Source organism: Pseudopipra pipra, chromosome 3 (genome assembly GCF_036250125.1).
Source record: "Pseudopipra pipra isolate bDixPip1 chromosome 3, bDixPip1.hap1, whole genome shotgun sequence".
Lineage (NCBI taxonomy): Eukaryota > Metazoa > Chordata > Aves > Passeriformes > Pipridae > Pseudopipra > Pseudopipra pipra.
Genome location: NC_087551.1, coordinates 32,926,336 through 32,941,263, shown reverse-complemented (window position 1 = coordinate 32,941,263; position 14,928 = coordinate 32,926,336). Strand labels below are relative to the sequence as shown.

The following is a 14,928-nucleotide window of genomic DNA, read 5'->3' as shown; positions in this document are numbered from 1 at the left end:
ACTTTCTGGCTCACATTTTTCAATCTCTCTTTCTAAAAGATGTCATTTTGAACAGCTAAGCACCTTCTCCCTTTAGAACCTCACAGAAAGATGTGCTGACGGGCAAATCGTACTACTGGCATCATGACAGGCATCCTATCATACTACTGGCAGCTGTTTGCTCAGTGCATTCGTCCCACACAGGTGCTTTCCTTGAGTCAAGATGACAAGCTCAGTTTTAAACACCAGGAAAGCAGAAGTATGACTTGCCATCAAGAAAAAGGCTTAGAATGAACATATCACCAAAATCTTTCTGTCTTACAACTGCTCACTGAGAAGTGTCTGTATGCAGAGGTGGCTGGACTGTGATCCATGCACTATATGGAGGTTAAAACCTGTGAGGCTAAGCTAGGAAAACCTTTTGGGTTTTCCAATTAACTTCTCTAGGCTGAGGAGCACCAGGCTGTGTACAGTTTACAGCATATATCACAACTGCACCCAGTACAGGGAATTTTCTTCTAGTGGGGACAAATGTGGGGGGTGTTTCTTCATTACCTTGCACTGTTATTTTTTGATACCGTCCCCCCAGCCCCTTTTCCCCTGACTCTCTAACACCTCATAAAACATAGTGCTTGGTTGACCTGCTGGTTTGTAAAAATGAAACCGCTCTGTGTAACTTGGAGTTTTTCTTAGAAAGCCTTTTTTGTTTGTTTGTTTATGTTCCACCTGCTGCTTCTAAATCCACAGGCTACTATGGCATTTCCACTGAATTTCAAAGTTTTTGTCCCGTGTGCCAGTAAATTGTGCCTAAGCTTTAATTTGAAGATTTTTTTTTTTAGAGTATTATAAGTTACAGCTAATTCAGAAATAACACACTGAATACTTTTCTATAGTATCTAGAGAGGTAATATCATACCAAAAAATCTGTACTGATTTTTACCAAAGAACTTGGAAACAAAACAGTGTAGCCATTGTATTTCAAACATTAGAGCAATTGTTCAGTATGTGTGGTGCAACCCTAAATTTCCATGTCAGAACACAGTGCCAACTCTGAGTCTCTGTAAATTGTGCTACTGTGGACATGGACATGTTTAAACAAGTGTTTTCCTATCTCCAGGTTATATAGTCATATTTATGTGTATGTCTTGGAGAAGCCAGACAACACACTCAAGTGATAAGAGGGAACCTAAACCATGTGCTCAGCTTTCACACCATTGTATTTTTAAAACAAAGCAAAACCTGTTATGGGGCTTGGATTTTTTCCCCTAAGTACATTTGCATTTGTTATATATAAATCCTAATGAAGTTTATTCTTGTATACTGTTAAACATGTAGATAGAAAAAAGAGACCTGGTAAAAGAAACAGAGATAAACAGAGAATAATTAATTGCCTGCAGTTGAAAGCATTTTGTGCTATACTTTCTGTTACTTCAGTATACTCCTAAACCTGTGACTCTAAAAATCTTTACATTACAGGTTTAGGCAGCGAAAATATTAGTGTAACTGCTTTTGAACTCAACAGGCTACCTAGTGTCTTAACCTACTACTGAAGGTCAGGAGAATATCATTCATCTTCCACAATGCCTAGATATCACCAGCTACACTTCTGGAGGTATCCTGGAAAATGAAACTGTGAAAACATTCCAAGCAGTTTGCTGGGATTATTGTCTATGACAAGATCCTATTGGACAATACATAAACCTTTGTGCATGTATCACCATAAAACCCAATAAAAACCAAAGGTCCCCCTTGGGACTGCTCTGCTTTCTGTGCGCAGTATTACAGACAGGCTGGTAATATGTGGAATCAGCACAGTGATGAAAACTAACTCATGGTTTCTCACCCACATTCTCAATTTAAGCATTCTTTGTTCTTTTGAATGTGTTATTTTCTTATTTTTGAAGAAAGGTTTCCCATGTACCATCCATAACACCGAGCCCTGGAAGATGCTAATCACTGTGCTATATGTCCCTCTTTGGATAAAACAGGTTATTCTCTGAGACTGTTTCTGGTTTATTAAATCACAAAAATAAAAACGTTTTCTTGTTTATAGGTCTCGCTGGAATTACCCGTGGAAACACGGTTGTATGTAATAGTTAAGACACTGTGCAAGATTAATTGATTACAGGATCAGACAGTATGCTCAAAGAGCATTAGCTTTTCCCCTAAACAAGATCTTTTTTCAAATTAGAAGTGGACTGTAACAAGCTGCACTAGCCCTGGAAACCAGGCCGTGTCCACCACCACACCACTGCTGATTTGAGTCTAAGCTTTGTGCAATGGGATGCTGAGAGGAATAATCACATGCCAGCAACATAATTTCCTAACAGAGACATGATCAGATAGTATAAGAAAAGAAGAGCATCTCCCTGAGTGATAAACATTAGGAAGATTGGTGGCTGCTTTAGAAATTATCAGCGTGAGAAGGTAAGCATGATGTTTCGATTAGAGAGCCAGACCTAGGAAAACAGTAAGAGGAATAGGAAAATGAAGAAAACTGCAGAAGGAAAGAAGAAAAGTGCAGTTTGTAACTGCAGAGGGCTTTTATTCTTGTTAGTATTAGAGGTTAGTATTGTTTTCGGCTATGAAGGATAATTTGGATTATGTTGATCTTATATCACTGAGACAAAGAGCTGGACAGATTCTGCAGAAGAGAAGTGTGTGACTCATGGAAAGAGTAACTAGTGAAGAACTTGCTCGACTTGAACTCTTGCTTATAGGGATTTTATTTACCCCTGGGGGAGGGTGAAGTTTTCCAGTTTGGCATAGAGCTAAACTACTTTACCAGTGAAAGAGAACTTGGAAGCCTCCTTTGCTGAGAAGATAAGGTTTTGTGATACAGGCTAATGTGTACTGAAGATTACTGCACAGCCAGAGAGGAAAAAGATGCCCTAAAGCACATTTCTTTTAACTGTGAAAACCAGCTAATGGACTATTCAACACATATATCCTACTTAACTGGATGGTCACATTAACTCTGTTTCATTTAATACATAAGACAAAACATTCAACAGTTATTTACAGCAGGCACACTTAACAAAAAATTAAGAAAAACACTTTCTGCTTTGAGGATCCCTAGTAGCTCTTTTAACAGTATGATACCCCTATTCTCCTTCACAAAAAGCTCCATTAGAGAATTCAGTCAAGACTCTTTTTTAATTTTTATTCGTAATGTGATAAGCTACCTGTCGTGTGGCAACATTACGGGCACTTTAAAAAAAATTTGCTGTGGAAACAATTGGAAAGAGTTACATTTAAGAAAATTACTTGCTAAAGTGGTTTAGTTTAAATGCAAATTCAGCCTCAGCTCATCTGTACAAACAAGTTTTAAAATAAAGGAGGAAAAAACCCCACTTCCCTAATATGCTGATCAGAGCCCTTAATAGCAGTCTAAAACATGCATAACTTAAGCAAAACTCCCCGATTTCTCCAGAATAGGGCAGAACTTAATCCTCAGGCAATGCCTGCTTGAAAACTTGGAGATCACAGAAATGAGATGAGATTTGGATGCAGGTTCCAAACAAACACTTTTAATACGTGAGTTATGAATATGGATTTTTTTTTCATCAAATCGTGAGGAAATATTTAAATGGCTGTTAACCTTTTGTTCAACATAACTAACTATTTGTAAAAAGACTTTGTTCTACCTAATTATGTTGTCAGATCACCAAGATCCTCTCTGCAATAAAAACAAATCTTAAATTCTTTCAGAAGGAAAAAGCCCACCTCATTTTAAAACTAATAAAGCATAAGAAAAGGTAGTAGGAGTGAAAGTTCAATTTATCAGCCCTATCTTTGAGCAGAGCTAAATCAATTAGTATAAATCTATTCTAGTCTTTGAAAGGTACACGATAACATAGATGACAAAAGAAGGCTGAAGAAATGTATGACTATGGCCTGCAAAAGTTGCTTTACATAATGAAGCACTGAAGTTGAAAATGTCAGTAGTTGATGAGCTGAACTGTAAAGAATCACAAGAGATTCCTGCAGCTCCTGAAAATATTATGTAGTGTATCTCTTGCAAAACTGGCAAACACTCAAAAAAACCACTGGTGTTTTTGCCAGTCAATGTTAAGGACTTACGCATGGTCTTTGCTCAGATTTTCTTGAAAGGAGAGGGTTTCTCTCAATTTAAATAGCTGGCAGTCATAATTTCTGGTTTTCATAATTGCAATTACCTTTGAATCAACTCTGGAAATCATCAGACTTACTGTCCCAGAATAGAATACTGATCCTTGTTAGCCGTGGTTACAACCCCACAGAAAATGAGGGGCAAAACAGATTAATTCAGCTTAGAAGGAGTACAGGTATTACTTAGTTTTAGGTCGGAGAGGGCCATCAATGTGCTCTGAATAGGAACAGATGAGAATCTTCTGTGCAGTGGTAGGTAATGCTTTTTGTCTTCAGATTACATCTTTTCAGTTCAAGATGGTACATACTCTGATAGGTCAAAACTCTGGTTCTTGAAAATGCTAAGCTTGTTTTGGAAAACAAGAATAGAAAAAAAAGGATAGGAATCTGCTTTTTTCTTTTTTCTGAAAATTTTAAACTTTAATATGAAGAAAGCCAGCAAATTCATCTACACAAGAATCCTGAATCTAGAGAACTGTCTGAATTTTCTGTGTGCTGCTGGCTAAAAGTCAACACAAGTAAAATGAGAAAAAGAAAAAAAGGCTACAAGAGCAGAAACTTCATGCTACAAATGCTTGCTTTCCTAGATGACCCTGGTCTGGACAGATAATGGTTCTCCTCTTTACACCCTAACTACATGTGATCCAAACAAGAATCTCAGTCACAGACTATTTAGCACTGAGGCACATCTTTAGACTTTTTCTTCAGATAGGAATACAGATGTGTATAGCTGAAAGACTTTCTGCATGCTGTTCCTATCTGCTGCATCTGATATTATATTGCCCCTGCAAATCTGTGTATTCTAATAAATCAGCCTGCAGATATGTAGCAGGAGTGCTTGCTTTTGTGTGCTAAAGGCTTCTGAAGAGATCATCAGCACGCCTCTGCCGAGACACCGCCTGTGCTGGAGACTGGAGCCCTACTGGGAGAAGTGAGTGCCTGAATGAAGGCAGGAGCGAAAGGCTGCCCCTCAGGTGGGCTCCGCTTGCCAGCAACGAGGAGCTGCGGTTGCGTGACTCACCGGCTGGCCGTCACGGGAATGTCTGAGAGCAGGACGGTGTCCTGGGCATGCTGTGGACAGACCACAAGCCATGTACTGTTTAGATTCGTCTGCTACTGCTTTAGGGAAGCATGGTAAATTATGATGGCAAGTTTAAAACAATCTGACAATTATAGAAACTTTTTTTAAATACAGCTGTTAAGGGAAGATAAAAATTTATGATTTTCATATTCATACTTTTTTTTTTCTTAGGCTCAGTGTCCTGACCCTCACAGGCGAACACATCACTTTGATTTGGCTGTTTACAGACCATATTTTGATCATCTGCTGCAGTCAGCCCCTACCAGGCCCTCCTTGGCTAAGCCTCTTTATTATAAGGCCAGACTGAAATTCTGTTTTCTAAATAGAGGTGAGTCTCTCTATGGTACTCTTACATTTCAACCTGCCCAGTGGCAAGATCGGTTCAGACTGTGCCTGGAGTCATCTGTTAGCCCAGGTTTTTAGCCTTTTCCTAGATTCTGCTTCATCCTTTCTGCCATGTCCTAGCTCTTCCAGTCCTCAGTCTCCTTCCCACCTGTAGTGTACACCAGGAAGGCATCTACAATGTTACACTGCAGACTTGCTTTTTTGAAAACCGTTTGTGACCCAGCCAAAATGGGCAGCAGCTGTGCTTGTTTCCACTTGAGGCTGCTTGTTAGGCATGATGCCACATCTCATCATAGATGCATCACTAAGGGTGGAGGGGACCCTCAGAGGTCTTCCTGCTCAGGTCAGGGTCTGTGTTCAAGCATCATGATGCAAAACACAGACGCACTGCAGACTGACATTAAACACCTCTGCAGACACATTTTGCTATTGGAGAAAAAGTGATGGAAATGAAAGCCCAGTATTTTTCTCCCTACCTACTTTAAAAAAAAAAGAAAGCTTGTAATTTTCATTCCATCACCTTCCACCACAAACCTTGAAAGAGCAGCAGACAGAGAACCTATACACGTACTCTCAACCTCTAACATCGGTGTGCTGGGAGCTGCTCCAAGTGCATCATTAGAAGTACTATTCTGCCTTTTTTTTTAACTCAGACAGCCAAGATGTGCTGCTCTGTGTGTCCAGCTGGTCTTTAAACAATTGTTTACCCTGATACAAGCTCAGGTACTAGTCTCTAGCATAGCAGTCTAAGCAGGTCTGGGTTTCTGTCTCTTTGACATCGAGAGCAAGTTTAAAATGGACAGTAGATACCAAAGCCGCCCACTAAACATCCCAGGCTGTCAAAGGGGGAGACCAAGCACAGACAAGGGTGTGAAAACATTACCTTTCAAGTTATTAAGCAGCTGCTGCAGGAGTAATCATGGCTGGTGTTCCCATGAGCCATGGCTCCTCTTTCCCTAGTCTCACACAACTTCAATCTGCTTCACTTCCACTTATGCCAATTTGCTGGTCTGCCTAGATTATGTATAATTATGAAAACTTTAAGATGTTCTTCAATGCTAATTCAAGTTAGGAGCAGCTTTATTTTACACAGACTTTTTCCCTCAGCTTTCATAAGTCTTAGCAGCATACAGCAGAACAGTGAAAAATTGAGATTCAGTGCTGAAGTTTGTTTTTGTAGACTTTAGTATTCTTGGCATACAACATAGACACACTGTGAGAGTTTTCATATATTAGTTATAATATTTACTTTGCTTTTGTGAAGAGTATGTTAATTTAAACATGTCTTCTTCTAAGGTGAAGTGAAACAATTAAATGTATTTCTTATTTTTGTGGGCTTTTCCACCTAATTTCCTCTGCAGTTTATTTATCTTCAGTGTACATGTGATTGTACAAAGAAACAAACAATTGCAAGGAATGGTGTAGTAAAAAAGTTCAATGGATATTTTAATAGTTTTCTAGACCAGATATATTTATTTCCTTGAGGGGAAGAATAATTGCAACAGCACAATGTGGAGATTTTCTTATCTTGGAAAAAATCTTGTATTTCTGAATCAGTTATTTTGCATATATGAGGATAACAGTGAAACTGCCAAATATTCTAGAAGAGATTTCTGCCAGTTCAGGAAAATGGAATTCAAGACTATGCAAATCCACACAACTTCTTTTACTACAACTGTTACGTCAGAAACTTCCAAAGAAGCTGACTCCTACTTGCCTTGAGTGTGTATTTTGCTGGACATGGTGGTGGTCAGTAGTGACAGACCAGCATCAGACTTTTTCCAAACGGATCCAACTTTCGGTGTGACTTAATGAAAAAAAAAAGTCTTTATTACAATCTCTTTTGGTAGTAGTCTGAGGGGGACTGATGACCCCTACTCCCACTATCGTTAGCCTGTTTTCCCATCCAGACTTGTGGCTCTGGACTATCTGCATGCTAATCTGTCTGCTTCAGAAACCCACTGCCACACAGGATGCTCCAAGATACAAATTCATATCACAGATCAAGCTCATCATAAAAGTTCTTTTGTCCCTGAAAATCTAGTCTGCTTCAGGACCGTGTGACTTCCAGTTGGAAAAGCTGGTATGATTTATCGGCTTGTGTGTGTTCAGTGCCTCATGCGGCAAAGACCTGACTGCGGTGGCAATAACAACACTTTGGGAAATGATGACTTCTTTCAGAGGAGGTGCTGGGAAAGGCACTACAAAGATGCATTCATGCATCTTGAATTCAGCAAATCCAAGGAGGGGGAGGCAGATGGTTGTTTATCCAAGGTAACGGAGTGTGAGTCTGGAATCACTTAGATGTGCCAAGTATGATCATTACAGATCTCCAAGTCACAAGGAAGGTCACCAGTAGTGAATGGGTCCAACAAAGCTAAGAAGCTGCTTCCTTCTAAAGCCTCACACATCCATCCAGACCTAGTCTGACTATCTGGGTTCCTTGGATGTGAATGTAAGTGCCTACACGAATAAAGTGAGCAGTACTTGTCCTTTTGTGAAACATTATTAATGATATTTATACTGTGGTAACAGGAACAGTTGAGGCCTCAGGATATTAGTTGCAAACCATAGAGTGATTACAGTTTCTGCCTGAAGGAACAAACAACAGGCAGAGTTGGAAGATACAGTTCTATTTGAAAAATACCATGTAGAAATGATATGAACATCTACATGGTCTTACTCTTCAAACCATGTATGTATTCAGAGTCATGTGTGCTATATACTTTAGTGACATAATAAGTATCAATTACTTCTTTTTCCTACTCTGATGACAATGAGACTAAGCTGTTCTCTTTTGTTCAAAAGAAATACCCTCTAAATTAGTCGTGTTACCTGTACAGAGCTATGGCTAAAGGTATAATTTAGCCAGCAAAATACAGGACTTTTTTGCAGATAATTGAATAGTACTGGAAAGGAAAAGAGCACATACAGGTCTCCACCTGGTTCTCAGATTGCAAGAAATTAATAGAGACTGTTTTTCCTCCTTTAGCTCAAAGCTTTAGTTTTGAGTACTATTATTGAAGCTAGTGGAGCTACAGTACTGTAAAATTTCTCTCCTAAAGCCTAAATTGAGGCTAAACACAGTGTTCAGCCTTGTCAAGTTCTAATGTTAACTGTGAACTCCCAACCGAGCTTTCCTTACAGGCTAAGGCTTGCTGCTGGTGGATCTACAAGACCACCAGGGCCACTTACTGGCCCTGTAGCTCAACACAACAGGCATTGCCAATCATTCAACTTATTGCCTGGCTAACACGGACATGGAGTCACAGGGGGATAGTGTGGCACTATGATGCATAAGGCTGGCTCAGTGATCACTCGTGCTCAGAAGACTTCACCCTCAACATAACTTACATCTTCACTGAAGCATCCAGCAAAGGTCCCTTGTTGCCCTGCAAGCCTGTGTTGCCACACATATCCTCCATGAAACATGGGGCCACAGTCCTGTCTCCTTTGTTTGATGACAAGAACGATGGAGGTCTGAATGCTGACAACTTCAACAGTTCAAAACAATTGTCCTTCCTTATTCAACTCATTGGACAGGCCTCAGAGTCATGAGATTTCAAAAAAAACATACAGGGCAGTTTAGTTCTTCCTTTCATTTTGGTTTGAATAATGCTATTTTGGTTCTTGTTGTAGATACTCACACTCTCAGACTCTCTTCTCCCCTATCCATTAAGCCTTTAAACCTTGACGCAATTCTGCCATCTCCTTGGGCAGCAGTTCTGCCTCCTTCATCTGTGCTTCCAGTCTTCCATCCAGTTCTGCCCTTGTCAGCCTCAGCTACACCCTTAAAGCAGAGCACCTGGAGGTCTGCCCCTCCGGTGGGTGGTGTACAGACTAAGGACATTTCTTTATGTTTCCTTAAGTTCACCCTTTAGTCACAAACCACAGGGGGAAAGAACAGAAACAGTGCAAACTGCTTTTCCAACTCTTCTTCGAAAGACAGGTGTGCCTGAAAGGTGATGTGAGATACTAATTCCTGTTTGTCACTGCTAACTCAAGTCAGTGCCTTTTCCACATGAAGTGGAGAGGCAGTCAGAGCAGGTTTCCCACAGGCAGTCAGACCATTTACTAAAGAATCCTCAGTAATTTTAGTAGCCACCTGGCTTAATTTTCAAAAGCCAGCATCTGGCTGTTTGGTACTGGATGCACTTTTTGTCCTTTGGAAGCAGAAACTTCTACATGTGAAGAAATTTTGAGCTGAGCTTTAGATTACAGTGGTGGTTCACTGAAGGTCTCTTTTAGCTGTTAAAACTTCTGTGGCTGATCCAATGTATTACTGCAACCAGACCTGGTCCCTAGCATCCAAGACCCTCCAGACTTGTGGAGGAGGAGCAGAAAGGAGGGAGGGAGCAAAACCAGGCAGCAGACAAATGGAGAAGAGTGGATTTCCTTGCTAGAGGAGAAAAAGAGAACACTGAAAATCAGATCTGCCATGTAAATTTGTGAGGAGATAATACTAAATATTTTTTCAAGGATGTTTTTATACCTCAGCGATTCTATGCAAGGCATCCACCTTCATGGATATATTTCCCTTGAGGTTCCTTACCATTTGCTGTACAGTAGCCAGTAATACAATGCATTTGCCCCCTGCTTGACATGACTTAAACCCCACATTTCTTAAAAGCAACTGGCTTCTGCTGTGGAATGATGCAGTTTTTGCCCTCTGTTCAACAAACCAAGCCACACACGTAGTTGTGATCTCATTCTGGAAAACTTCTGAGGGACAGCGGCCTTGTGTAGAGCAACAATCCCTAGTACTACATCGATTTCTCTCTACTTAGTCCTCACCCCTGTACTCTGGTTTCAAGGTATTTTTTTGTTCCCTAAATACTGTAAAAACATTTAGCATACTCGGGATTCACAATAATTAGCCTTCGGAAGGCTGAACAGTTCACTTGCTGAGAATGTCTTCCAAGTTAAAAAAACAATAGATGTGTGTTTGGTAAGAGAGGAGGCAGTGGTCTCACAGTTAACTTCTTAGTTATCTTCAAACTGGGGCTCTGAAACTTTCAGGCTTTATCTCAGTTTTCCTCTGAAGCACTACAGATTTTCATTCTCATTTAACCCACTGTGGATTTAGAAGCCCCAAGCGCTTGTGGCATTTTCAAACACTGGGTTTCAATTCAGACCATTGGAGGCACAGGAGCAGAAGCCTTTAACATTGATATGGCTCCCTTACAATGTGACTATAGCAAGCTCCAAACTCTCATCTATTTAAAACATCTATTTATTTTTGAGCAGTTTTAAATAGATGGGAACTAAGGAAGAAGGGACCGTTGTGCTCCTAACACTGGCTGTTGCCCGGAATCTTGTCAATGTAAAACCTTCCTGCTCTCCTTGCCGGCTGTGTAGCTGTGCCAAGAGCATGTAAGAGCAAAATCTCATCAGTTTGGAGCTAGGGTCAGTGTCCTTAAAGCATTGGAAAAGAGCAGAGGAGAACCTAGGGAGGAGGACCTGTATTCCAAGCTATAGGATTTGCAAACTGATTCACCACAAAGTTTCTTGGGAAGAACTCGGACACATCAACTTCTGAGTATTTTAAAAGATGTAACCTTCGGGTTATTTTGTGAACTTTGGTTTTTTTTGTTTACAGTGCTAAAGGGTGAGATTGGTTACGACACACTGGAGAAAAACGTGGGCAGTTTTTATTATATATTAATTACAAGTGTACAATTGTGGTTTGTATTTTGTTCTTTAGTAATACATACTGCTTTACAAACATAAAGAAAACCAAGAAAGAATCTAGGCCTTCCTAATCCTGCTAGGATTTCTGCTAAGAGCAACCTCTGGCTCTCATCAAGCTGAGACTCAGGAATGTGCTTACCTTTAGCGTGTAAGGACTTTAATCGAGTTCCTACCTATACAGTGAAGAATGTATATAACGCTTTTGGGGGTTTAAAGCCTCACCTCCATTAAAACAGAACAGAAACTGCAGAAGTACAGGTACGCTACCCCAACCGCACGGGACAGCTGTGCTGTCTGTGTCACCGGCAGACGGCAAGTCGGCGCCTGTAAGTTAAAACAGGTCTTTTTGAGGCTTGCTTAGCGGCGCAGGCTCGTAGCCTAGACCTCCGCGGCCGCTTCCCCCGCGCCCCGTGGTCACCTGGCCCGGCCCCGGCCCCCTCCCCAGCCCCGGGAGCGCCGCCTGACGTCACGGCGGCCCCAGATTGGCTGCGCGGGGCCGGCACTGGGGCAGGGGCACCCACCCACAGCCCCCTCCCCTCCGCACACGCTCAGTCGCCGAGAAACTCTTAAAGAGGGGGCTTTGGAGCAGCCCGCACCGGCTTAAGGGCCGATTCTCACACACGCGCGCAGACCCCTGGCAGCTCCGGCAGCCGAGACATCTGCTCTCCATTGCGACCACCCCCCTCCAGCAAACACCCTTCCCCTGCTGCTCCTCCTCCCTTCCCGCTCCGGCCCGAAGCTCGGCTCGCACCCGCCGCTTCCTTTCTTCCAACGATGTTTTCCTGCTCCACGGGGCGAAGTGTTTGCTGAACTTTCCAAACAGTTTGGGGGGCGGGCGGGAGGATCCCGAGGCTTTTTTCCTTCTTCTCCGCGCCCGGAGCAGGTTGGGGGGCAGCGAGCGGAGAAGGGATCCGCGCCCCGGGCGCAGGTCGCGCACACCACGGAGAGAAAACCCTTGCACGGCGAGTCCGCGAAGCTCGCTGGCTGCAGGGGCTCTCGCTGTGGAAATGGCTCGGATCAGATGGGGCTTCCTTCTGCTCCTGGCTGCCTGTGCACTTTTGTCACCAGCGCTCGCAGCCTCCGAAAAGGGAAGGCTAAGGAGGATCACGTACGTCCTACAGCCCGGCCGGGGGGGCTCCTCTGGCAGCCGGCAGCAGCGCCCGACCCTCCTCGGGGGGGAGCAGCAGCAGCGCACATTCAATGTGCAGCTGAACACGCGCTACGGCGGCGGTTCCCTGGAGCGGACCCGGCGGATGAGCAAACCGGGCGGCGCGGGGGTCCAGCTCCGCGTGGGCCCCGCCGGGCAGGTCCACCCCAACTCCGCCGCTCACGGCTCCTTCGCCAAGCCGGCCCGCTTCGGCCCGCGGCCCAAGGCGCCGCCGGGCCCCCACGGCAACAGCAGCGCCGCCCTGCCCCTCCGCCAGAAGCACCAGCTGCCGCCGCTGCCGGGGTAAGGCGCCCTCCCGCCCCGCGCGTCCCCCGCTCCGCGACCGCAGCCTTCCGACCACCTCCAGCATCTTCGCCACGGCCGCTGTCGCCCCCCCGGGTAGGGGGCGGGGGCAGCCCGTCCCGGGCTCCAGGGGAGGCACCGCGGCGTTACCTGCCGGCCGCCGGTGCCCGGCTGGCTGCGAACCCGCTGCGGGCGCGGAACACACTCCCGTTCCTTTGCCGCCTTCCCGCGGCAACGGAGGTCGGGCGCGGGACCAGCTCACTCCTGTCCCAGGAGTCCGCGGCGGGTCCCGGGCCCAGGCTGAGGCGTCGAGTTTAATCGGAAGGTTTAATTCTTCCCGCCTTTTCTCACCCCAGGCCAGTGCCCGCCCCGCTGGCCGGCTCGGGATAGGGGGGGACGGGGCTGACCGGGCGTGCCCCGCCGGACACTCGTTCTTCTTTGCTGTTCCCGCAGGGTCAATGTGTGCGGGGGGCAGTGCTGCCATGGCTGGAGCAAGGCCACGGGCTCCCAGAGGTGCATCAAACGTGAGTAGCCGTGCGGTCGGGGAGGTGGGTGTGGGAGGGGACGCCCCTGCGGTCAGCAGCGTCGTGGGGACCCGAGGGGACCATGCTGGCATCTGGCGAGGTGGTGGATGCTGGCATCGCCTGTGGGCAGAGAGGTGCTGGCTGAGCTACAAAATCCACAGTTGCAACACTTCATCCCTAAATCCCTCCTTCCTAACCTTCAGAATTGCTAAAGGATTAAAAGAGGATGCCTGTTACAGTTATCCTCGGCGCAAACAGTGACATTTTTGGAGAGAGCTTTGTGGAGGCTTTGTGGAAGGCTTCCCCCTTCCATTAGTGCTTGTTTTTTAGGAGTTTTTTGAGTGGAGGGCTTAACAGGGTAAAGAATCTACCAGAGGAGCACAGGTGGGGAGCAAGAATTTGCCATCTACCCACACTGTCCCTTCAACCACCAGCCCATGTGATGACCCTGTGCTTGGGGCATGGAATTTGTGAAGCACTGAACAAAGCAAAAGAAGTAGATTTGGAGAAGGTCCTGATGGGGGATGTACCTCCACTTTGATAACTAGAAGCACAAAATACTTGCATAAAGTAACACTGATAGAGTCAATGCTGTTATATTCAGGTTGTGCTTTCTGATATGAAAGTGGAAGAATTTCTAGCAATTTAGGCAAGATTCGGAATGACTGCAAATGGCTAAAGTGGAGTAATGTTGCCATGAGGTCAGGAAACACTGGAGTAGCATACTTCTTCACGAAACTCCTTTGGGTATCAGTGAGATTGGGCAGATCTTGGCGCTTTAGTTCAGCAGGATAGACTTCTGTCCTTGAGAGAGTTGGAGTAAATGTTTCCAGGATGCAAATGCTGGTTTGGTTTTTTTTTTTTTTTTGTGGTGGCTTTTGTCCCTGTGTGGGATTTTTCACAGTAGAGAGCAATCACTTTTGTAATCCTGAGTAAGGTCAAGTACCTTTGACCTGCATGGACCTGTTGCAAAGAAGCTAAGACTTTATTACAGTAGTTAAAGAAAGTTCATGATTTCCCTGACCAATTTAGGCATGTATTTAAGATACTCTTCTAAATTAACATTTTCAGCTTAAAATACATGCTGCTGTGTTAGGTTCGTCACCTTTTTTGTTTAATACCTTAGTAATACTTAAATGATTTCCTTCAGCTTACAGTAGTATTTTAAGGTTAATTGCAGAGCTTAATAAACACCTACCTTAGCTGAAATACTAGTCAAATTGAAAAAATCTTAGTAATTTCAGGAGATAAAGTGAAAAACTGTATTTCAATTGCTATGCTATTTTGAAACAATTTTATTTTAACTATTTTGAACAAAACCCAAACAACACTGCCTTTTGTGGCTCTTTTTCTGCCTTCTGGTAACTTTTATTTTCAGATAACTTCATGCTTTTTAACTTTTGTTTATAAATTAGGTAGTTTTCTTTACTTTCAGTCCTTTAAGTTTTGTCTTTTTAATTTTTATGGTTGTTATTCGACTGTTCTCTCTTTTTTGTCTTCTTTAGTTTTTTATTTTGAGAGTCTTCAATAAAGACCAAGACAGCCAATTGGATTTTTATGGGATAACTACATAGAATTTAATTTAAATCCATTAATTACTTGGTTCATTCATATGGTTACTGGAGGAATGAAGCAGCAGAGAAAGGGTTAAAAGAAGGGGAGGGGGATTTTCTCCTTGACCTTTCTTTCTCTTTTTGTGCCTCTGATACTAGGGTCTCCTTAGCATT

At 43.6% G+C, this 14,928-nt stretch overlaps 1 protein-coding gene across 7 annotated transcripts in view; it reads left to right on the top strand.

Annotated features, from left to right (window-relative positions):
• The first annotated feature begins 11,785 nt into the window (after nt 1–11,785).
• Nucleotides 11,786–14,928, top strand: part of LTBP1 (latent transforming growth factor beta binding protein 1) — a 192,408-nt gene continuing 189,265 nt past the window's right edge. For 3 of the 7 annotated variants that reach the window (XM_064648552.1, XM_064648549.1, XM_064648548.1), the window contains exons 1-2: nt 11,786–12,677; nt 13,131–13,201. In XM_064648552.1, coding sequence (XP_064504622.1) covers nt 12,235–12,677; nt 13,131–13,201 — 514 coding nt within the window. In that variant the 5' untranslated portion in view covers nt 11,786–12,234. The remainder of the gene's footprint in view (nt 12,678–13,130; nt 13,202–14,928) is intronic. The other 4 variants (XM_064648554.1, XM_064648551.1, XM_064648550.1 and 1 more) reach the window with 2 other exon arrangements.